The sequence below is a fragment of the Humulus lupulus genome, chromosome 1, assembly GCF_963169125.1.
Source record: "Humulus lupulus chromosome 1, drHumLupu1.1, whole genome shotgun sequence".
NCBI classification, from domain to species: Eukaryota; Viridiplantae; Streptophyta; class Magnoliopsida; order Rosales; family Cannabaceae; genus Humulus; species Humulus lupulus.
This window is the reverse complement of record NC_084793.1, coordinates 87,034,405-87,057,195: the sequence shown is the minus strand read 5'-3', so window position 1 is coordinate 87,057,195 and position 22,791 is coordinate 87,034,405. Positions and strand designations below refer to the sequence as shown.

Genomic DNA, 22,791 nt, shown 5'->3' with positions numbered 1-22,791 from the left:
TTTAGCCATTGCACATGAATATGAAACCACATTTTTCTTCTTCTTCTTCTTGTGATTTCTTCATTTTCTTTCTCATTTTCTTGGTGACAAGAGTCCCCAAATCAAATCCGAATTAGGGCACAAAAACAAAGCAACAAAATTTTATAGTCAGTGACAGATCAAATTACTCCAATAAGTGATGGGTCTACTTAGGGCAAGCGTCAATCATCTTGGACTTCACAACAGTGGCTGCCCAAAAATTAATGCTGCCAAACGTCCGAATACATTCAGATATGATTCTCTTTTATTTTTTATTAATGAACATTTCTACAAGTCTTTATCATCTATAATCATTTTTAATTGATTTAAGTCTGAGAATTTGATGCTCCAAGTTTTTTTATTCTTTGTAATTTATACCATTTATCATCTTTTATCCATCCATACCTCCATTCATTATAATTCTTTAGTTTTTTCAATTAACTTACAACCAAAAGATTTGGTGATGATGAATCCTTCTCCTCCTCGACGCATAATGGGTCTTGGCAAGGTCCGACAGTGACGATGGCTTCTTCTTCTTCTTCTTCTTCACCTCGGCACGATGTGGACGACGACTTGGGTTTAGGGCTCGCACTTGGTAAGTTTCTCTATCGAATATGGATTTTTTTTCTTATCTAATGTGGTTGGTGTGAGGTCTCACTTTTGCAAGATCGTGGGTTGGGTTTGGATTGTGTTTTTTTATTCACGTGCAAGTTGCTAGTGGTGATTTGTGGTGGTGGTGGAGTGTAGGTTAAAAATGGAACGACGTGGCCCAGTGGCTCACGAAAATGGTGGAACATATCTATAGTTTTTTTCATTTTTTGGATTATATTGTTCATGCAAGTTTCTGTCCATATCTATTTATACTCAAGATATGACTTCAATTAAGTATTTGACCCCAAAAACTGTAGAGTCCAAGAACTTTACTTAGCTAATTATTTAGTAGTATTATAGTATGTATAGTATTATCTTTGTAACTGTGGATTTTTGGTTCAGGCCGGGAATTATTTGGACACTCATAGTAGTACTTATAGACTTTCTAAGTTTAACCTATAGTTTAAGAATATTAAGTATAACCTAAGGTTTGATTATATGACTGATATTAAGGATAATATTTGTTATACTATAAGGTTTAGATGAGGACCAATAAGATTTTAAGCACATGTTATGAATGGATGATTAAGAATTAAGTATTTTGAGGATTAAATTTAATAAGGAGTAAAGTTTGAATGTTATAAGGTCAGTCAACAGCTTTGAATACGTTGAGGGCTTAGTCAAGGCTATTTACTCCATTCAAACTTAGCTAAAAATGTGTAATTTCGTGTTTAAATATTCAGCGTGTGCCGATATATCGCAGCTATGGGGGGCGATATATCGCAGCACGTAGATACGGAAAACACGAAACGATGCACGGTCGCCTCGGGCATACTGGCCCAGGCGATATATCGCCTACAGGGGGCGATATATCGCCTCCTTCAGCATAATTCAAATGTTTTTGAATTCTTTTTCCTTTCAGCCATTCAACTTCTTCATAAGTTCAGCATCTTTTGAACGAGTCTTCAGCCTCTGCTGAACGATTATTCAAATTATTTTCACCTAAAAAGCTATTATTTTTATTCAAGTAAAATTAAGATTCCTTCATTCCCAAACTCTATAAATAGGACCTAGTACCCAGCCATTATTCACCTTTTACTCTAAGTTCAGAAGCTGCAAGTGCTAGGAGAGTGTGAGAGTTAAACACTTGGGTGGGGAAATCATAAGCTTAATCATCTTAAGCTTATCAAACACTTTGGGAAGTAAGATTTCATAGTATTTCGGTTCGAGGGTTAGATTGATCTACAAGTCCTCAAGGTATTCAACACACTCTAGTTCATTGGTTTTATGTTATGTTTCCCTTCTCTTAGTCTTCTACTCACTCTTCTAACCTCATTCTTATTTTGGTTAGGGAATCTAAGTTCTTGAGCCCATAAGTTTTGGTAAGTGTGACTTTCAATGGTTTAGTCTTTCCATTCCTTTCATTTCATCTCTTTTTCTTCATTAGACTCACCCTGTTATATATGGTTTTAGAAGTGTTCCAAAAAGTCCCAACGCTGTCCTCTTATCCCGGTAACTTTGGTAAGGAAAATAGGGTAGAATCAATATGTTATATGCTTATGTTATCTTATGTTTTATGTTATTAAATGTATTATGATATGTATGTATGTATATAGGCTTGGGCATATGATCCATATGACTAACAAGACCCCAAAAGATTATGGGCATATGACCTACTTAGCTAGTAGGACCCCACTAATCTAATGGGCATATGACTTGTTTAGTCTATGGGACCCCAAGTAACAATGGAAATTATAGTATGTGTATGTTATAAGTATTATGTTAAGTTTTTATGTTTCTTATGAAATTATGTTTATTACTATGTGTTAGATTTTCCTTGCTGGGCATTAGGCTCATTCCTTTTTGTTTTATGTGCAGGAAAATAGCTTTAGAGGCGATCAGGTTCGTGGATGCTTGGGATTGTGTATCGATGGTGAATGGAGTCAAGGAGCCGAGCGTTATTCGATTCGAGGATGTAGTTTTGTTTTATGTCTTTTTACATGTATTTTCCGCACTATTTATGTAATGTCTTTTTATCTTAAATTATGTTTTGTTTTTAAGACAATGGGATCCCATATCCTACTTATTTTATGAAAGTAATTCTATTTTCTACAAGTTGCCAATAAAGTATGGTATTTTTGCAAAAATGTAAGTTTTATGTATAGTTTCGTTAATGGTCCAAAAAGTCTAGAGTAGTGGGTCATTACAAAAACGCATTGGTTACAATTCGTATCAAAAAGCCTTTCCATCTCTCTCATTAGCCCAAGTTTCGATTCATCTTCAATCATGGTAATTAGTTATTCTCTACATGTTTGTTGTTATGTATATTTAGGAATAAAGTATCTATAGAGAAGGAGTTATCTATGAATGTAAATACTTGTTGTTCTTTTCATATTTTGTTTGTTTTTGAAGTTGTTAATTTGACTTGAGAGGATAACTTTATTTTACATTTTATTTTTTAGCACAACTTTGTTGTTTGGTTATACCCTGATACCTTTTTACCGCGCTATTGCTTTCTAATAATTCTTATTTTCTAGATTATTTGTGCAGTAAGGTTAGCTATAAATATGCCTTGTCAAGAAATATTTGTCTTTAATTATGCTTTTGTGTATAGCGTAGAAGATTCATTAAAATTTAAATACAACACTAATGAATTTATTGTAGTTTTAGCTGGTCATCTTTGCCTGAACATCCCTATCTGACTGAATTCTAGATGCTGTGATTCCAATAACTTGCTTCATATTATTGTGCCTATTTGCTCTTCAACATTATGGTATGCACCGAGTTAGATTCTTCTTTGCACCAATTGTGTTGACGTGGTTGCTATGCATCAGTACCCTTGGATTGTATAATATATTTCGCTGGAACCCACATGTTTATCAAGCTCTTTCCCCATATTACTTGTTCATGTTCTTGAAGAAGACAAGGATAAGTGGATGGATGTCTTTAGGTGGAATATTACTATGCATAACATGTAAAATAAGAGAACACACATAATATTTTGAGTCATTTTTCTTAGGAAAGAAAACAGAGCTCTTTGTATTGTTTTTTTTTTTTTTTTTGCATGTTTGATAAGTTATGAATGAACTTTATTAAGACATAAGTTGTTGTCAGATTTTTATGTGTTATTACATGCAACTAATGAATCCATGTGCTTTTGCAGGCTCAGAGGCTATGTTGGCTGATCTTGGACACTTCTCATATGCGGCCATTCAGGTAACTTTGAACATCATTATAACAGTACTTTATCATGTTTTAATCTCATTTTCAGTGGATGTCTAATCTAACAAGGGAATTTCAACTCCCAATGTATTTTACTACCGCAGATTGCTTTCACCTTTCTGGTTTATCCAGCACTTATTTTGGCATACATGGGCCAAGCTGCTTATTTATCACATCATCACCACTCCAAACATAGTATCAATTTTTATGTCTCAGTTCCTGGTAAGGGTCATTCTTCCCTTTTGTATGAAGTACTGTTATTAATTTCTAATTGGGCAGGCTTTAACAAGATGAAATAAATTAAAACTAAGATTCACCAGATTCTCCTAGCATTCGATAGATGATGTTAAAGAAAAGTAAACTTCACATCTCATTCTTTAATATTATTATTATTTCAAACTTATGTTGGGAATAGTGACTGGTATAAGTACTCGTTATGAAAGATATGATGTCTATAAAAAATTTTGAATGCAGAATGCGTAAGGTGGCCAGTTCTTGTTGTAGCTATTCTTGCTTCAGTTGTTGGAAGCCAAGCAATCATCAGTGGAACATTTTCTATCATAAACCTAAGCCAGTCAATTGGTTGCTTCCCAAGAGTCAAGGTCGTTCACACTTCTGACAAGATTCATGGTCAGATATATATTCCAGAGATCAATTGGATTCTCATGATCCTTTGCATTGCTGTAACAATTGGATTTAGAGACACTAAACACATGGGAAATGCATCAGGTAACTTGTACATCTTCACTAGTCTCGTACTGAAAATAGTTAAATTTATTTTCTTACCTCTGATAACTTTATCTGGGCCCAAGGAGTCCATTGTTATTGTGCAGCTAAGAGAAGAAAAATATTACTACTCTAGTTTCAAGTTGGGGCAGCACCCACTCGTGTTGGTTAGTCAATCTGTGAGAAGCAATTTGGTATTTGTAACTTGGTCTAAAAATGAAGTGCCAGATTAGTATATTATCTTTTTCTTTTTAATGAATATGCATCCATATTGGTACTCATAGGAACCTCAACCTTTTCAAATCCTTCATGTAATACATTAGAACTTTCGAATGATCATAATTTATAGCAATTTAGGGAATCTTGTGGTCACTTGATAAGTTGAAACAAAAGGTAATTTTAAGTGAACATTGTTGTATTTTAAAGTTCTTCATAAATGGATACAATGGAATAAGTTGAAGGTTTGGTTTTCTCTTGCCGAAATATGGAGAATTTTTGTTTAGTTGTTTATAGTTTTCATTGTTTTGGAGGATAACTGAATGTTCTGTGAAGCTAATGTTAAGTGCATTGGTTTTATGAAGGGGAGTTACAAAATAGAGTTGCTGAACTAGAAGAGATTAATTGCAAACTAGCGATTCTCAAAGCTCATAGAGATGCCGCAAAAGTGGCAGGCTTTCCTGTCTTAAATTTAGGGAGCAAGCATATTAGTAGTGACAAAGTCAGAGATAAAGTAAAAGATATACAAGATATGGAGACTGCTCTTAAAGAATTGATGGTGGCGTAATTACCTTTCTTTTGAACACTTACCTTTGTAAATTAATCTTTCGTAGAGGGTAATCCATTCTAACTGATTTGAACTCTGCAGGATCATGCTTCTTGCCGGCTTAAAGAAATAAAAGGTCTTCATGAAGAGAGAGTACATATATTGCAGCAGTTATCTAATTTGCCGGTCACTTTAATGTATAACTAGTCTTTTGTATGTGCTGGTTTTATTACTTTAAAATATCATTTCACTAATGCTAACTCTTCTCACAAATGGACAGAGCAAAGTGAAGAATGTAGCATGTATTTCCTCTTCCCAAGCCTACCTCTTAGTGAGAGATCAAATTGAAGAATCAAAACCTGAAGTTATTGAGTATCAGGCTTCGTATGAGAAACTTCAGGTTGTAACTGGTTGGTAGTTTATTTATGCCTTTTATCTGCCATTTTTTGCTATGATGTCATTCTGATGCTAACAATAATGTTGTCATTGGAGATTGTACGCTGAGAAGGATATTCTTGTCTTAAAGGAAAGGGAACTCAGTGTTAAAAGTGATGTCATTGATTTCCTTTGAAGATCTGCTGCAATTGAGAATTCAAAGATTTCAGATCATAGGATAGAAATACAGAAGCAGAACGATGAAAGAAAGATGATTGAAACAAAGGTGGAAGATGATTAAAGAGAACCTGGTTAGAAGAAACCTGAAGCTTTATTGCAAGCCAATGTCTCTCTTTATTCTTTAATTCTAATGGAAGAATTATTATTTCAAGAAGAAAATAAATCATTGCAGAATTTAAAGCCTTGGTGTCTTCCTTTCCTGTGGAAATGGAAAACATGCAAGACCAATTGTGAAAACATAAAGAAACTGCTTCAGATGTTCATTCTTTGAGGGCTGATGTGCAATCTCTTTATAGCATTCTTGACAGGAAGGTGAGCATGTTATTCATTTGGTGAAATTATTGGATGTTATCACTGGGATTGTGATGACTTTTGTTCATCAGGTGAAAGAGTGTGAAACTCTATTCGTTAGATTCACTGGTCAGGCTGCTGAGATACAGAAATTGCAAATCGTGGTATTTATTATGTTTTCAGATTTGTATCTTTTAGATGGTCACTAGGTGGAGACTGGCCATCACTATTAATCTTTGGTTAATTGTATAAATGTCATGTCACATTAAATTTATCCTTCTAAGTTCTAAGTATGTACAATGGAAACTGGTTCTATATTTTTATATTCATTGATTCTTTTCAGTTGCGCAAAAAATCTGCCAAGTCATGATGTTGTTTAAAACATCATCATTATGTTGTTGAATATTGACAAGGATTTATAAAGTTAACTTATGTCCCCTTCTATTGGCTGGAATTTGTATTTTAAACATGCTTTAGTAAAACTTTTTGAAGAGGAAGATATATACTCATATGATATTTACTCTGCTGTTTTTTGCTCAATTTGCATAGACTAATCTATGTTATCAATAAGGTATCAAGTTTGAGAAAATGACTCAACAAGTGTGAGCAAGAAGCATTAGCAAGGAGTATTGCAAAGTTAATTAACTTGATTATTAATTGCAAGAGGTACGGAAGTATGTTCTCTTAACTTTTTTATTAATATCATACAAATGTTCGAGGAGTTTGAATATCTTAAATATTCATTCGTAGAGAAGTAGGTTATGAGATTAAAGTTGTGTGCTGCGGTGATAACAGAAGGTTGAAAACTTGTGTGTCTTAGAGAAGTAGGTTCTGGAAAATTTGTTTGTGTGTTGCGGTGATATAAGGAAGAAAACTTATTGTGTGTTGTTTGAATTTTTTTACTTGGTATTGATCGATGGTTAGTTAAGCTTTTATATGAGAAATGATGCCAGATTTTATCTAGAATTATGTATTATCTTCTTACAAATAAATTGTGTTTGTTTGAATTGGTTAGATTATATTGATAGATATCTCGCCTGGGGTGTGAATAAGGGTAGTTTTCACGTCCCCGACCTTAGGGTTTGAATAATAAAACATTATACATATGAGTGGTGATTGGAAAAACGCATAATCTAATAATGCCTCCATGAGTTCTAAGTCAAATATAATTACCCAAAACATCATAAATATAATTACCCAAAACAACAGCTTGGTTTCCCTATTCCATCATCACTCTATCATCACCCTTTTTATCAATAAAAACTAGATTCCATTAGGCATTAGAGAGTCTGAAGGGATCTTAGCTTGGTACTCAGATTAGATGTCGTTGTTTCAGGAATCTTTTCTCCTTTTACCAATTATTGAAGGCCTTGTAAATCAAGTGTATGTTTAATCCTTGCATAAATCATTTGTTGTTTATGTAATTCAAGTTTAAATGAAGCCATATTTTTCCCTCCATATTTCTAATGAACTCTCTATTTTGTTCTCATTCTATAATTATATATCTTTTGGGTTGTCATTCCTTTTTCTTATTATTAATAGTGCCTTGACTAAGACATCTTTTTTTTCTTCCCTTAATTATTAGAAGGGCTCCTCATGAGTTCAAGATTTCATGCTTGGAGGTTGGCTTTTATTTGGTCCTATAACTTCTTATTTATTTATGTATAACAAGAATTATATATTTATTCAGTTGATTTCTTCTAGTATTCGTATAGCTTGCGAGTCTTCGATTTTTGGTTGTCCCATGTTGATTTTGTGTATAGCACTCCGAGGAGTCTTCAACTTTTTCTTATGTTCCTTTAAACAGTGGACCAAAAAAAAAGAGTGAAGATGATAGTTAATACACCTTTCAGGGTACTTAGGAATAACAATATCTCTGATTCAATTCCACCAAATATTGGAGAATACCAAAACTTGACTCAGTTGTAAGTTTTGATTATACCAATGGAGCTAACTTTTTAAGCTATTCTTTTTACTCCAATAGAACACTTCATCACGTGTTGTATTTTAAAAGCTTTTATCCTTTAATTACAACATTCTATTATTTTTCCTGGGATTTGAGTTTCAACAACTTATTTGGACAGATTCCAGACTCTCTTTTCAACTTGAGTTCACTCTCAAAGCTGTAATAAATGAAATATCCATTTAGTTGTATCACATACCTCCTTAATAGCTAGTCTTAAAGGTTATTGAAGTAAGTGTTTATGCTTTCCTTAATCAGGTTTCTTGGGAACAACAAAATAAATGGTACCTTGTCTAAACAAAAAGTTCATTCTCTTCTCAATATGTAAGTTCCTACTAATTAACTTGAACTACAGGGGTCTGACTTTCATTTATTTAATCGATCACCTAAAACAAAATCAAAAGTTCATGTGTACTTAGTTTATATTATTGTTACTCAATTTCCCTACTCATAATTGATGTTGTTGTTGTTGTTGTAATGTTATGCCTGCAGAGATGTGTCTTTCAACAATTTAGTAGGGAGTTTTCCTTCTTAGGTCAATAAACCAGATCTACACCTGTATTTCTTTTAATTCTCAAAAAACATTTTTCTTTTTTGATAAAAAACTCTCTAGCTTGATACTTTTGTTTACTTCCATAGGTTAGTAGTTTACTAGTTTTGTTGCTACTCTTCTTTTCATTCAATGAATAAGCTAAAATGGATACTAATTTTAATTAATTTTCTTTTGTTTTGGATAATATGAAGCAACTTAGTTGGGAACATCTTCAAAATTGAAAGCTCAAACAACAGGTTGGTTTTAATGCTTGATGCTTCTTTCTTTGCATGGTTTCTGTGCTATTAATAGTTGTGCTTGTCTTTTTTTTTCCAGTGGTATTCTTTCAGGATTGAAGTGCCTTCAATGAAATTTTTCCAAACATCAAGGCTTTCTGCTTCATCATTGAGGTATTATGGCATGGGACTTGAAAATGGCAACAACACAGTCAAACTCCTCTTTTCTGAGACAACTATTCTAGATCCTCTTTCATGGAAAAGTCTTGGGAGACGTGTTTTCGATATCCATATCCAGGTAAATATACATCACATTTTTGCAAATAAGCTTTAGCAGTGTCTTTTCTAATCATTTATGCTTCTTCAAATCTAGGGAAGTCTTGTTTTGAAAAATTTTGATATCAGAAAAGAGGCAGGCCATGTCTCTTTTCGCGTTGTGGAGAAAGTATTCACAGCTCAAGTATCAGAAAACTACCTTGAAGTTCATCTATTTTGGGCTGGGAAAGGGACTTGTTGCATACCAAAGCAAGGTACTTATGACCCTTCTATTTCAGCCATCAGTTCTACTGCAGGTAATGTGGAATTAAACAAAAATTTGATAAGTACTTGTTTTCCTCTCATGTATATAGATTTGTATCAAGTTTTGACTATAGTTTTGTACAGATTTTGAACTTACTATTAGTAACAAGCCTCCAAGCAGTAAAAAGAACAGGACTGGTCTAATTGTGGGGATTCTTGTTGGTGTTGTCATTTTAAGCTTTCTGATGATTTTCATGGTCTTCTATACTTTTTCAGAGAAGAAAGAAGTCTCAAATGATTGACAGTGATGGTAAAAATGCTACTATAACATGTTGCATAATCCTATAAATTTCAGAAATAGAATAGAAAACCATCATAATCTACTACATAAACATCAAGAGCCATGACATATAGTGCCTTGTTTTTCATTTTCAGGGTTCTTGGGAATGGATGTTAGATCTTTCACTTTCAATTATGCTGAACTAAAGACCATGACAAACAATTTCGATTCTGCTAATAAGTTAGGAGATGGTGGATTTGGACTTGTCTATAAGGTAAGTCATTGTTTTCATCACTTTCATTTTGTTTGCAAAAGTTTTCATAACACTTGAACAAGAAATGTTAGTACTTTTTAAGCATACAATTTGACAAAGTAGAAAAGTTTTTTTGGCTGTTTGTCACTATATGTTACTATGTCAAATTCATTATTTTCATTCCATTAAATCAACTCCATTCTCAACAGGGATCACTTGATGATGGAAGAGTGATAGCTGTGTAGCAACTATCTATGACTTCTCATCAAGGAAAGAGCCAGATTGTGGCTGAAATTGCCACAATATCTGTTGTCCAACACTGAAACTTGATTAAATTTCATGGATGTTGTATTGAGGGAGGCAAACAACTTCTTGTTTACGAGTATCTGGAAAACAAGAGTCTTGATCAAGCACTTTTTGGTATGAAAATAACACTCATGATACTTTTTGGTATGAAAATAACACCCATGGTGTTTTTGGTATGAATTAAGAGTCTTGATCAAGCACTTTAGGTATAGAAAAAGGTCTAGCTTATCTTCATGAAGAGTCACGGTTAAGAATCGTCCACAGAGATGTGAAGGCAAGCAACATTCTGCTAGACTCTAATCTGAATCCTAAAATATCAGATTTTGGTTTGACCAAGCTTTATAATGACAAAAAGACTCACATTAGTACTCATGTTGCTGGAACAATGTAAGATAATTTATCATTGAAGACATTTAGTCACCCTACTTCTATGCATGATCATGTAACAAAAAATAACCATGGATGATCATGATGATGCAATGGCTATCTTGCACCAGAATATGCCATGCGCGGACATCTTACAGAGAAAGCTGACGTGTTTGCTTTTGGTGTTGTGGCGCTAGAGACTATCAGTGGCAGGCCGAACTCTGCTCCTAATTTGGAAGAAGAACAAATATATCTTATAGAATGGGTACATAATTCCTTACTATTCAATCTATATGTTTTGGCTATGGATTCACAACACAACAACAAGGCCTAATTCTAACTAATTTGTGCTTCTCTAGGCTTGGCACATACAAGAACAAAACAATGGAGCTGATCTTGTGGATTCAAAGTTATCCGAATTTGATGAAGATGAAGTGAGAAGACTCATAAGAGTAGCTCTTTTATGCACTCAAACATCACCAACATCAAGGCCATCAATGTCTAAAGCTATGGCAATGCTTTTGAAATGACCCAACTACTCTAGACTTTTGGACCATTAATGAAAACTATACATACTAATCCTTAATAAAACTTACAAGTGAAAATACCATAACTTTATTAAGAAACTTGTAAAAATAAGAGTTAAACTTACATAAAATTTAGGTTAGCATATGGGATCCCATTGTTTTAAAAACAAAACAAAACATAATTTAAAATAAAAAGGGATTACATAACAAGTGCGGAAAAATACATGTAAAAACCATAAAAACAAAACAACATCCTCGAATCGTAACGCTCGGCTCTTGAATCCATTCGACCTCAATACACATTCTCCAAGCTTCCAAGAACCTTTCCCGCCACTAAGACTATTTTCCTGCACATATAAACAAAAAGGAATGAGCCTAATTCCTAGCAAGGAAAGTCTAACACATAGTTCATATACATAAATTTCATAAGAAACATAAAAACATAACATAACACTTATCTCATACACATACTATAATGGCCATTATTACTTGGGGTCCCATAGACTAAACAAGTCATATGCCCATTAGCTTAATGGGGTCCTACTAGCTAAGCAGGTCATATGCCCATAATCCATTTGGGACTTGTTAGTCATATGGGTCATATGCCCAAGCCTACAAACATACATAACATATTTCATAACATAAAAACATAAGATAACATATAAAAAAGCATATAACATATAAATTCTATCATATTTTCCTTACCAAAATTACCGGGATATGAGGACAGAGTTGGGACTTTGGAACACTCCTAAAAACCATTTATGAAAGGGTGAGTCTATTGAAGAAAAAGAGATGAAAGAGATGAAGGAACTTTACTTTTAAAAATATACTTACCAAAACCTTTTGCTCAAGAACTTAGATTTCCTAACCAAAATAAGAATAAGGTTAGAATGAGTAGAAGACTATGAGAACTTTTAAAGAAAAAGTACAGAAACGAACTAGAGTTTCGGATACCTTGAAGACTTATAAGACCGATCTAAACCTTGAACCGAAATACTATAAAATCTTACTTCCCAAGTGTTTTGATAAGCTTATGATGATCAAGCTTATGTTTCCCAACCCAAGTGTTTACACTCTCACACTCACCTAGCAACGTGTAGCCTCTGAACTTAGAGTAAAGATTAACAATGGCTGGGTACTAGGTCCTATTTATAGAGTTTAGGAATGAAGAGATCTTCATTTAACTTGAATAAAAATAATGGCTTTTTAAGTGAAAATAATTTGAATTATCGTTCAGCAGAGGCTGAAGACTCGTTCAAAAAGATGCTGGACTTATCAAGAGGTTGAAGGGTTGAATGGAAAACGATTTCAAAAACTTTCAAATTATGCTGAGAGGGGCGATATATCGCCCCCTATAGGCGATATATCGCCTGGGCCAGTATGCCCGAGGCAGTCGTGCATCGTTTCGGGTTTTTCGTATCATCGTGCTGCGATATATCGCCCCCTATAGCTACGATATATCGGCATACGCTGATTATTTGAACACGAAATTACACATTTTTAGCTTAATTTGAATTGAGTAAACAGCCTTGACTAAGCCCTCAAACATTTTCAAAGCTGCTGACTGACCTTAGAGCATTCAAATTTTACCCTTAATAAATTAAATCCTCAAAATACTTAATCATTAATAACCCATACATAACATGTGCTAAAATCCTATTGGTTCTTATCTAAACCTTATAGTATAATAAATATTATCCTCAATATCAGTCATATTAATCAAACCTTAGGTTAAAATAAATATTCCTACACTATAGGTTAAACTTAGAAAATCTACAAGTACTACTATGAGTGTCCAAATAAATCCCGGTCTAAACCAAAAATCCATAGTCAAAAAGATAATATTATAATACTACTATCTAACTTGCTAAGTAAAGTTCTTGGACTCTACAATTCTCCCCTACTAAAAATAATTTCGTCCTCGAAATTTACTTACCAAATAATTCCGGATACCGGCCTTGCATGTCCTCCTCCAACTCCCACGTTGCCTCTCGTTCAGAACTATTACTCTATAGGACTTTGACTATAGGAAAGCTCTTGGACCGTAACTGCTTCATCCCCCTATCTAGGATGCTAACCAGTCATTCCTCGTAACTTAAGTCTTTCTGGAGTGCTAATGTATCGTACTTGAGGATGTGAGATGGGTCTGACACATATTTGCATAACATCGAGATGTGGAACACGTTGTGACTATCGGCTAGTGCTGGCGGTAGGGCTAGTCTATACGCAACTGGTCCCACTTTGTCCAATATCTCAAAAGGACCTATAAATCGGGGACTAAGCTTGCCTTTCTTCCCAAACCGCTTGACACCTTTCATAGGAGATATCTTCAGGAAGACTTGATCTCCAACTTGGAATTCCACATCGCGTCGCTTGGCATCCGCATAGCTTTTTTTACAGCTTTGAGCAGCAAGCATACGCTGTCTAATAAGCGCTACTGCTTCTTGAGCTTGTCTAACAGCTTTGAGCCCTAGAAGCTGCCTTTCTCCTACCTCGTCCCAGTGCAACGGTGATTGACACCTTCTTCCATAAAGAAACTCATAAGGTGCCATCCCAATCGTTGACTAGTAGCTATTGTTGTAGGAAAACTCTATCAATGGCAAGTACTTGTTCCATGATCCTCCGAAATCAAGTATACACGCACGTAGCATATCTTCTAAAATCTGAATCGTACGCTCGGACTGCCCATCTGTCTGAGGATGGAAAGCTGTACTAAGACTTAACTTAGTACCCATAGCTTGCTGTAAAATCCCCCAAAATCTCGATGTAAACACTGATCCTCTATCTGACACTATTGTCTTGGGGATTCCATGCAACCGTACTATCTCTTGGATGTAGATGTCTGCATATTGTTCTGCCGTGTATGAAGTCTTAACAGGCAAGAAATGAGCCGACTTGGTTAGTCTATCTATTACTATCCAAGCAGAATCATGCTGCTTATTTGTCCTTGGCAAACCAGTCACGAAGTCCATAGCTATATCGTCCCACTTCCATTCTGGTACGCTAAGCGGTTGCAATAAACCTTCAGGCCACTGATGCTCTGCTTTCACTTGCTGGCATATAAGACACATAGATACATACTCCGCTATGTCCTTCTTCATCCCTGGCCACCAATAGATTGCCTTGATGTCATGAGTCATCTTGGTAGACCCTGGGTGAACTGAGTATGGGGTGCTGTACGCTTCTTCCATAATCATCTTCTTAATACTTTGATCATTTGGCACGCATACCCGATCCTTATATCTCAATAAACCTTGCCTAGAAATTGAGAAATCTGTAGCCTTGCTTTCTCTGACTGCATCCATATGTGTTGTTAGTGTGTCATCATGTCTCTGTCCAATCCGTATGTCCTCTAGCAGATTCGATTGGATAGACAAGTTAGCCAGCTTACCTACAACTACTTATATTCTGGCACTGATAAGCTCCTGCTGTAGCGGCTTTTCTATTCCGGATAAAGCTGCTAAATTTCCATAACTTTTCCTACTAAGCGCATTGGCAACTACGTTCACCTTTCCTGGGTGGTATAGGATTTTGCAGTCGTAATCCTTTACTAACTCCAACCACCTGCACTGCCTCATGTTGAGCTCCTTCTGCGTAAAGAAGTACTTTAAACTCTTGTGGTCCGTATAAATCTCGCACCGTTCTCCGTAAAGATAATGGCGCCAGATTTTTAACGCAAAGACCACCGCTGCCAACTCCATATCGTGAGTTGGATAGCGCTGCTCATACTCCTTCAATTGTTGTGAGGCGTAGGCTATCACCTTGTCATTTTGCATCAGCACGCATCCCAATCCTCGCTTTGATGCATTGCAGTAGACTACGAACTTATCGTTGGGTGTCAGTACACTGAGTACTGGTGCTGAGCAAAGCTTATCCTTGAGCAACTGGAAGCTTTCTTCACACTTATCATTCCAGTTAAATTTTTTTGTTTCTGAGTTAGGTTGGTGAGTAGAGTGGCTATCTTTGAAAAGCCCTCTACAAACTTCCTATAATAACCTGCTAACCCTAGAAAGCTTCTTACTTCAGATGCATTCTTTGGTCTGGGCCAATCCTTCACGGCCTCCACCTTTGATGGGTCTACTGCAACTCCGTCTTTCGATATAATGTGCCCGAGGAATGCCACTTGCGAAAGCCAAAATTTGCATTTCTTGAATTTTATGTAGAGTTGATGCTCCTTCAATCGCGTCAAAATCATCCTCGAATGCTCCTCATGCTCTACTTCATCCTTGGAGTATATTAAAATGTCGTCGATGAACACAACAACGAATTTATCTAGGTACTCCTTGAAGACCCTATTCATTAAGTCCATAAACGCGGCTGGTGCATTAGTAAGACCAAAGGACATAACCAAGAACTCATAATGTCCATAACGAGTCCTAAAGGATGTCTTAGGAATATCTTCTCCCTTTACCTTGAGCTGATGATACCCGGACCGTAAATCGATCTTTGAAAATACAGTCGCGCCTCAGAGTTGATCAAACAAATCGTCAATCCGAGGTAACGGGTACTTGTTCTTAATCGTTACTTTGTTCAGCTCACGATAGTCTATGCACATCCGCATACTTCCGTCCTTCTTCTCCACGAATAGTACCAGAGCTCCCCATGGTGAATGGCTTGGCCTAATAAAACCCAAGTCTAGGAGTTCTTGTAGTTGCGTCTTTAACTCCTTGAGTTCCGTAGGTGCCATCCGGTATGGTGCCTTAGAGATAGGCTCGGTGCCTGGTACTAATTCTATCGTGAAGTCTATTTCCCGAGTTGGCGGCAATCCTGGCAAGTCATCGGGAAATACCTCTGGAAATTCTTGTATGACACTGACATCTCCAACCTTAAGTGGTGTCTCCCTTTCCACATTCGTGATGCTGGCTAAGAGCGCTTGACATCCTTTCTCCATCATTCTTTGAGCTTTGAGAGATGATACTAACGGGGTGCGCAATCCTGAAGTTTGTCCCATGAAGCATAGTCTCTGGCCGTCAGGAGTCTCGAATATCACCTTCTTGCTTTTTCAGTCGATGGTTGCGCCATGCCGTGCTAGCCAATCCATGCCTAATATTACGTTGAAGTCCTTGATCACCAGTTCTATCAGGTCTCCTTCTAGTTCTATGTCCTTAATCTTGATCGGTACGCCTCGTACTATCCGTGATGATAGAACTACTTTGCCCGAAGGCAACTCGGTTACAAACCTAGTTCTATATCTTTCACAAGGTTTGTCTAGTTTTTCTATCATTCCTAACGAGATATATGAATGAGTGGCTCCCAAATCAAATAATACAGAACATAAGTTATTGAGGATAGAAACCTGACCTGTGACTACCTTGTTGCTAGCATCAGCCTCTCCTTGGGTTAAAGTAAAAACCCTAGCAGGAACCATCTTTTCGTCCTTCATCCCTTCTGGCTTCTGCTGAGGACAATCTCTTTTACGATGCCCTTCCTGACCACAATTAAAACATTCCTTGGTGTTTGCGCGGCATTCTCCAGGATGCTTCTTCTGACACTTAGCACATGGCGGGTATTCCACGTAGCCCAGCCTATTTCCCACATTATTCGTACATACCCTCTTATCGCTGTCGAATTTCTCGTTATCCAGATGCCGTCTTTTCTGGCCGTTACCGTTGTTGCTGGACTGATTGTTGCTGTTATGGTTATTGCTCCGACTGGTCTGAGGTTGATTCTACTGTCTAGGTTCAGGCTTCCCGGCTTCCTCTTTACTTACATTAGCCTGCAACCTCTCTACTTCTATTGCCGTCTCAAGAACATCGGCATATGTAGTGTTTCCCGGGTTTGCTAACCTAACCCCCATCTCGATCTTCGGTCGAAGTCCTCTAACAAATTTGTTCACCCTCAGAAAATCAGCTGGAACCATCTCCGATGCGAACTTTGCTAAGCGGTCGAACTGACGAGCATACTCCGCCACTGATAAAGTACCCTGCTTCAAGTTAGCAAACTCCTCAACTCTCGTAGCAAGTACAGCCGAATTGTAGTACTTCTTGTGGAAGAGCTCCACAAATCGAGTCCATGTCATGGTGGCAACATCATGCGATTGCTGGACCAAGTCCCACCATATCCTGGCATCCTTCTTGAGCAAAGACGAGATGCAGGATATGCGGTCCGCATTATTGAGATTCATATGCGTCAGAATCGGCTCCACATTCCTTAGCCACTCTTCTGCCTCAAAGGGGTTTGTAGTCCCTTCGAAGTTTGGAGCGTGCTGCTTGCGGAACCTCTCATACACTGGCTCCATGTTTGGTACTGGATATGGCGCGTAGTTCGTCACTGGCCATCCCCCATATGGACCAACTTGTTGGGGTGCTGGGGTCATTTGCTGTGGCTGCGGCTGCGACGGAGGCTGAGACTGAGTTTGAGCCTGTTCGCGTTGTTGCTGCAAAAGTTCCTCGACTTGCTATCGCAGTCTAGCGATCTCCGCAGTGTTGTCAGCTGGCGGTGCCGGCGCGTTGCGGCGAGCAGTAGCACGCACTCCCCTTCTGCGAACTGGAGGGGCTTCATTGGCGCGTTGCGGCGGGCAGTAGCACGCACTCCCCTTCTGCGAACTGGAGGGGCTTCATTGGTTGCTAGGACGGCATTGGAGGCATTTCCATTGGTGCGTACAGATCTTCGGAGCGACATCGTAGCAGAGTTCTAACAGTTGAAAGAAACATGTTAGAACTTTATCTAATAGGCTCTAAGGCAAAAACTTATTCTAAAACAAACATATCTCGGACCTATTTATTATGACTTCTTATGAAAAAAAATATAAGTCTTTATTTATTATTTAGAGTGGGTTTCTACACTTAGAAAAACAAGTCTACTTCATTTTCTAAGTGTGTTTCTAATCATCCTATATGACTTAATTCTCAGGCTCGAAACTTATCTTTGTTCCAAAGTTAACCATATTGAGGGAGGGCTGGGATCAGTAAAATCGTTCCCATTACTATGGCCCCCTAACTCTCAATAAGGAAACTTGGTTCATTGATTTGTATCCACCCTCACCGAACTTAGTCATTATTCATTTTATTTAGTATTTATTATGATTGCAAAAATAAAATCAAACTCATACATGATAATAAAATAACATGTTATTTATTTGGAAAAAGAGTTTTTCACTTATTACAATCATAAAATAAAGAAAGAAATAAAACAAACAATGAAAACTACTATTCTAAAAATCGGGATCTTCCACATCCGATCCTTCATCTAGCATATCGTCATCTATCTCCTCATAATCATCGTTATCATGTGCATCAAAATGTCCTCTAGGAAGGTTTGTGAAAATCCTATGTTTTTGCTCATTTGTAAACTGAAATTCTGATTTTGCAGTGAACCTAATTAAGAGGAAGTAATATCGCATCGCTAATGGCAGTTCGTCCTCATCATTCATGGTTTCCCATATTTCTTCTAAGGTTGCTATTACAGGATGGAAATCTTTAAATAGCCTAATTATTAATACATATTGTTCCGTTGATCTCATCATTATTTGCTTAGACTCTTGAAGGTGACCTATCTCTTTGTGGAACAAAAGCAGTCTTCGTGTGATTCTTTCTAATGCTCATACGGTGTTTCTTGGCTCCCTTATTCTTTTTAAATCCTTAATGGCTCGAATATCCTAATAGGTTAAAGCTCCGTTCATACTTCACTGAAAACATAAACACTAAAGTTGTTAGCAGTCCACATAAGCAAAATAACTTATAACTTAAATACTTACTTAGTGGTCAGATTCGGAGCTTTTGAGTGTGTATTGAGGAGAACTTCATGCGAAGGAACAATTTCTCTGATACCAACTGAAATGACCCAACTACTCTAGACTTTTGGACCATTAACGAAAACTATACATACTAATCCTTAATAAAACTTACAAGTGAAAATACCATAACTTTATTAAGAAACTTGTAAAAATAAGAGTTAAACTTACAAAAAATTTAGGTTAGGATATGGGATCACATTGTTTTAAAAACAAAACAAAACATAATTTAAAATAAAAAGGGATTACATAACAAGTGCGGAAAAATACATGTAAGAACCATAAAAACAAAACTACATCCTCGAATCGTAACGCTCGGCTCTTGAATCCATTCGACCTCAATACACATTCTCCAAGCTTCCAAGAACCTTTCCCGCCACTAAGACTATTTTCCTGCACATATAAACAAAAAGGAATGAGCCTAATTCCCAGCAAGGAAAGTCTAACACATAGTTCATATACATAAATTTCATAAGAAACATAAAAACATAACATAACACTTATATCATACACATACTATAATGGCCATTATTTCTTGGGGTCCCATAGACTAAACAAGCCATATGCCCATTAGATTAGTGGGGTCCTACTAGCTAAGCAGGTCATATGCCCATAATCCATTTGGGGCTTGTTAGTCATATGGGCCATATGCCCAAGCCTACAAACATACATAACATAACATAACATATTTCATAACATAAAAACATAAGATAACATATAAAAAAGCATATAACATATAAATTTTATCCAATTTTCCTTACCAAAATTACCGGGATATGAGGACAGAGTTGGGACTTTGGAACACTCCTAAAAACCATTTATGAAAGGGTGAGTCTATTGAAGAAAAAGAGATGAAAGAGATGAAGGAACTTTACTTTTAAAAATATACTTACCAAAACCTTTTGCTCAAGAACTTAGATTTCCTAACCAAAATATGAATAAGGTTAAAATGAGTAGAAGACAATGAGAACTTTTAAAGAAAAAGTACAGAAACGAACTATAGTTTCGGATACCTTGAAGACTTATAAGACCGATCTAAACCTTGAACCGAAATACTATAAAATCTTACTTCCCAAGTGTTTTGATAAGCTTATGATGATCAAGCTTATGTTTCCCAACCCAAGTGTTTACACTCTCACACTCACCTAGCAACTTGCAGCCTCTGAATTAGAGTAAAGATGAACAATGGCTGGGTACTAGGTCCTATTTATAGAGTTTAGGAATGAAGAGATCTTCATTTAACTTGAATAAAAATAATGGCTTTTTAAGTGAAAATAATTTGAATTATCGTTCAGCAGAGGCTGAAGACTCGTTCAAAAAGATGCTGGACTTATCAAGAGGTTGAAGGGTTGAATGGAAAACGATTTCAAAAAATTTCAAATTATGCTGAGAGGGGCGATATATTGTCCCCTATAGGCGATATATCGCCTGGGCCAGTATGCCCGAGGCAGTCGTGCATCGTTTCGGGTTTTTCGTATCATCGTGCTGCGATATATCGCCCCCTATAGCTGCGATATATCGGCATACGCTGATTATTTGAACACGAAATTACACATTTTTAGCTTAATTTGAATTGAGTAAACAGCCTTGACTAAGCCCTCAAACATTTTCAAAGCTGCTGACTGACCTTAGAGCATTCAAATTTTACCCTTAATAAATTAAATCCTCAAAATACTTAATCATTAATAACCCATACATAACATGTGCTAAAATCCTATTGGTTCTTATCTAAACCTTATAGTATAATAAATATTATCCTCAATATCAGTCATATTAATCAAACCTTAGGTTAAAATAAATATTCCTACACTATAGGTTAAACTTAGAAAATCTACAAGTACTACTATGAGTGTCCAAATAAATCTCGGTCTGAACCAAAAATCCACAGTCAAAAAGATAATACTATAATACTACTATCTAACTAGCTAAGTAAAGTTCTTGGACTCTACAGCTTTCAGGAGATATGGAAGTAAGCACTCAAATCTCAAGGCCTGGTCACTTGGCTGACTGGAGTTTGGATATTCTAAGTAGCATATTAAGTGATGTTGCAACTATAGGAACTGATTCTACCTACTATGATTTGCCTACTAGTACAAGCATGGTGGGGGATGCAATGCCATCGCCTGCCAAAGGTTCCACTCATCCAATTCTTCAAAGCTATAAGTCCAAAGGCTTTGGTGTGCTGACATTTGGAAGATCATGAATTCCTACGTTTACTTTTGAATATGCAACTGTTTAAGACTATTTTGTTGACTATTGTGAGAATATTTTGTTTATGTTAATTGGGCAGTGTTGAATATCTTAAAACTTTTGGATTGTTTTTAAGATAATCTTGAATGTATTTTGACACAATTATTTGGTTGTGTGTTATGAACCATATAATTGGTACTCAAAAATATATTTGTACAATGTTAAGGGTGTCTTAAGTATATTAATTGAAGCGAGTTTGAATTAAAGCAATAAAAAATTATTATAATGTATACGTTTATATAATAATAATTCAAGCTTATCCAAATATTGGAATAATACAAAAAATGCGTTATTGTATCTTTTACAATAACACTAGTTTATAAGCATAAAATTATGTTATGCAAACTATTTTCTATAATGCAGAAATTGTGTTATTATAAAATGTATCATAACACTACTTTATAAGTACAAGAAAGTGTTATATAATCTATTTATAAACAGCATAATGAAATACTTATCTTACTAATAAAATAACACAACAAAAGTGTTATCGTAGGCTATACCATAACACATGTCTATAACTATGGAAAAGTGCTATGCAAAGTGCTCCGACCAACTATAACACCCTTTCCTTAACGCATCAAAAAGTGTTATGGTATATATTTGATAATACTTTTTCGGTCTTATTGAAAGTATTTTTTCTGGTAGTGTCCTTCAAAGTGAAAGAGTGTCCTTGGCTCATGGAGAGAAAATGGTAGCAAATGGAGAGTAGATGGGGCTAGGGATCGGTTTTAGGGGAGAGGAAATAGAAGAGATGTTTTTGTTTTCCTGAGAGAAAATGAAATTTTACAGAAAAAAAAAATGATTAGTTGTGTAAGAGTGAAATGATTAGGGTTAAGCCAATGAGTGGGTGAGGCTCTTACACTTCCTAGAGTATGTGTCCTAGGCTCTTGAGAACCCTAGGCACAGCCTTGACCGAACCCCCTTCTCTCTCTCCTCCCTTGGAAAAGACCTTAGTGCCCTTGCTCATTTTAACTCACTTCTAATGCACTCAAGGGCCCTTTGGAAATTTCACTCCCCAAATTTAACCAAATTTTTACCCTATAGTTTTTAAATATCTCCAAGCTAAAATAAAATAAATGTGACCAAAACTAAATTTTCACATAACACATAATTTTCGTAATTTATCAAATTGACCAAAATTCCCTTAGAGGCTCGAGCAAGAAATTCTCATTCTTAAGCCCGATTGATTGAGATTCAAAGCTCAATCAATTTTTCTTAAACTTAATGGTTCGACTATAAAGTCCCAGTGCCAGAAAAAATTAATATTTTTATGCCATAGTATTTTCTATTTAAATAAATCCGAGAATTTTACCCGATTAGGATTTTTGACCCGGTCCACGACCAAAGGTCTCGATTTCTAAAAAAAACTGCACTTGCCACAACAAGGCTAGCATTCAAACATCACAAATTCTTGTAACATAAAATGTTCCCCTGATACTATATAATACATGAAATTAAAATACTCGAACTACGATTTACCAGATGCCTTAAACGCGGGGCGTTACATTGGATGTGCTCAATTTAATGACACACATTAATCAAAGAATATTATGATTTTTCACAAATGAAGAACAAAGTGTAAATATCTTCCAACA

The 22,791-nt window shown here is 36.1% G+C and overlaps 1 protein-coding gene and 1 pseudogene across 1 annotated transcript; both read left to right on the top strand.

Annotated features, from left to right (window-relative positions):
* The first annotated feature begins 3,233 nt into the window (after positions 1-3,233).
* LOC133817850 (uncharacterized) lies at positions 3,234-6,596 on the top strand. The gene is made up of 10 exons (XM_062250474.1): positions 3,234-3,825; positions 3,936-4,053; positions 4,306-4,751; positions 4,907-4,925; positions 5,139-5,332; positions 5,423-5,506; positions 5,601-5,730; positions 6,192-6,247; positions 6,319-6,390; positions 6,570-6,596. The coding sequence occupies exons 1-10, from the start codon at positions 3,730-3,732 to the stop codon at positions 6,594-6,596; spliced, it is 1,242 nt and encodes a 413-aa protein (XP_062106458.1). The 5' UTR covers positions 3,234-3,729.
* A 1,460-nt stretch (positions 6,597-8,056) lies between these two features.
* LOC133817841 (probable LRR receptor-like serine/threonine-protein kinase At1g56140) overlaps positions 8,057-22,791 on the top strand; it is a 32,361-nt pseudogene continuing 17,626 nt past the window's right edge.

What these genes read in the sequence shown, in the direction of transcription:
- LOC133817850 (XM_062250474.1), top strand. Translation starts at nt 3,730, where the DNA reads ATGTGTTATTACATGCAACTAATGAATCCATGTGCTTTTGCAGGCTCA. An exon ending in TCTCATATGCGGCCATTCAG is followed by an intron (nt 3,826 to 3,935) that starts GTAACTTTGAAC and finishes TTACTACCGCAG; the next exon opens with ATTGCTTTCACCTTTCTGGT. An exon ending in TACAGAAATTGCAAATCGTG is followed by an intron (nt 6,391 to 6,569) that starts GTATTTATTATG and finishes GATTCTTTTCAG; the next exon opens with TTGCGCAAAAAATCTGCCAA.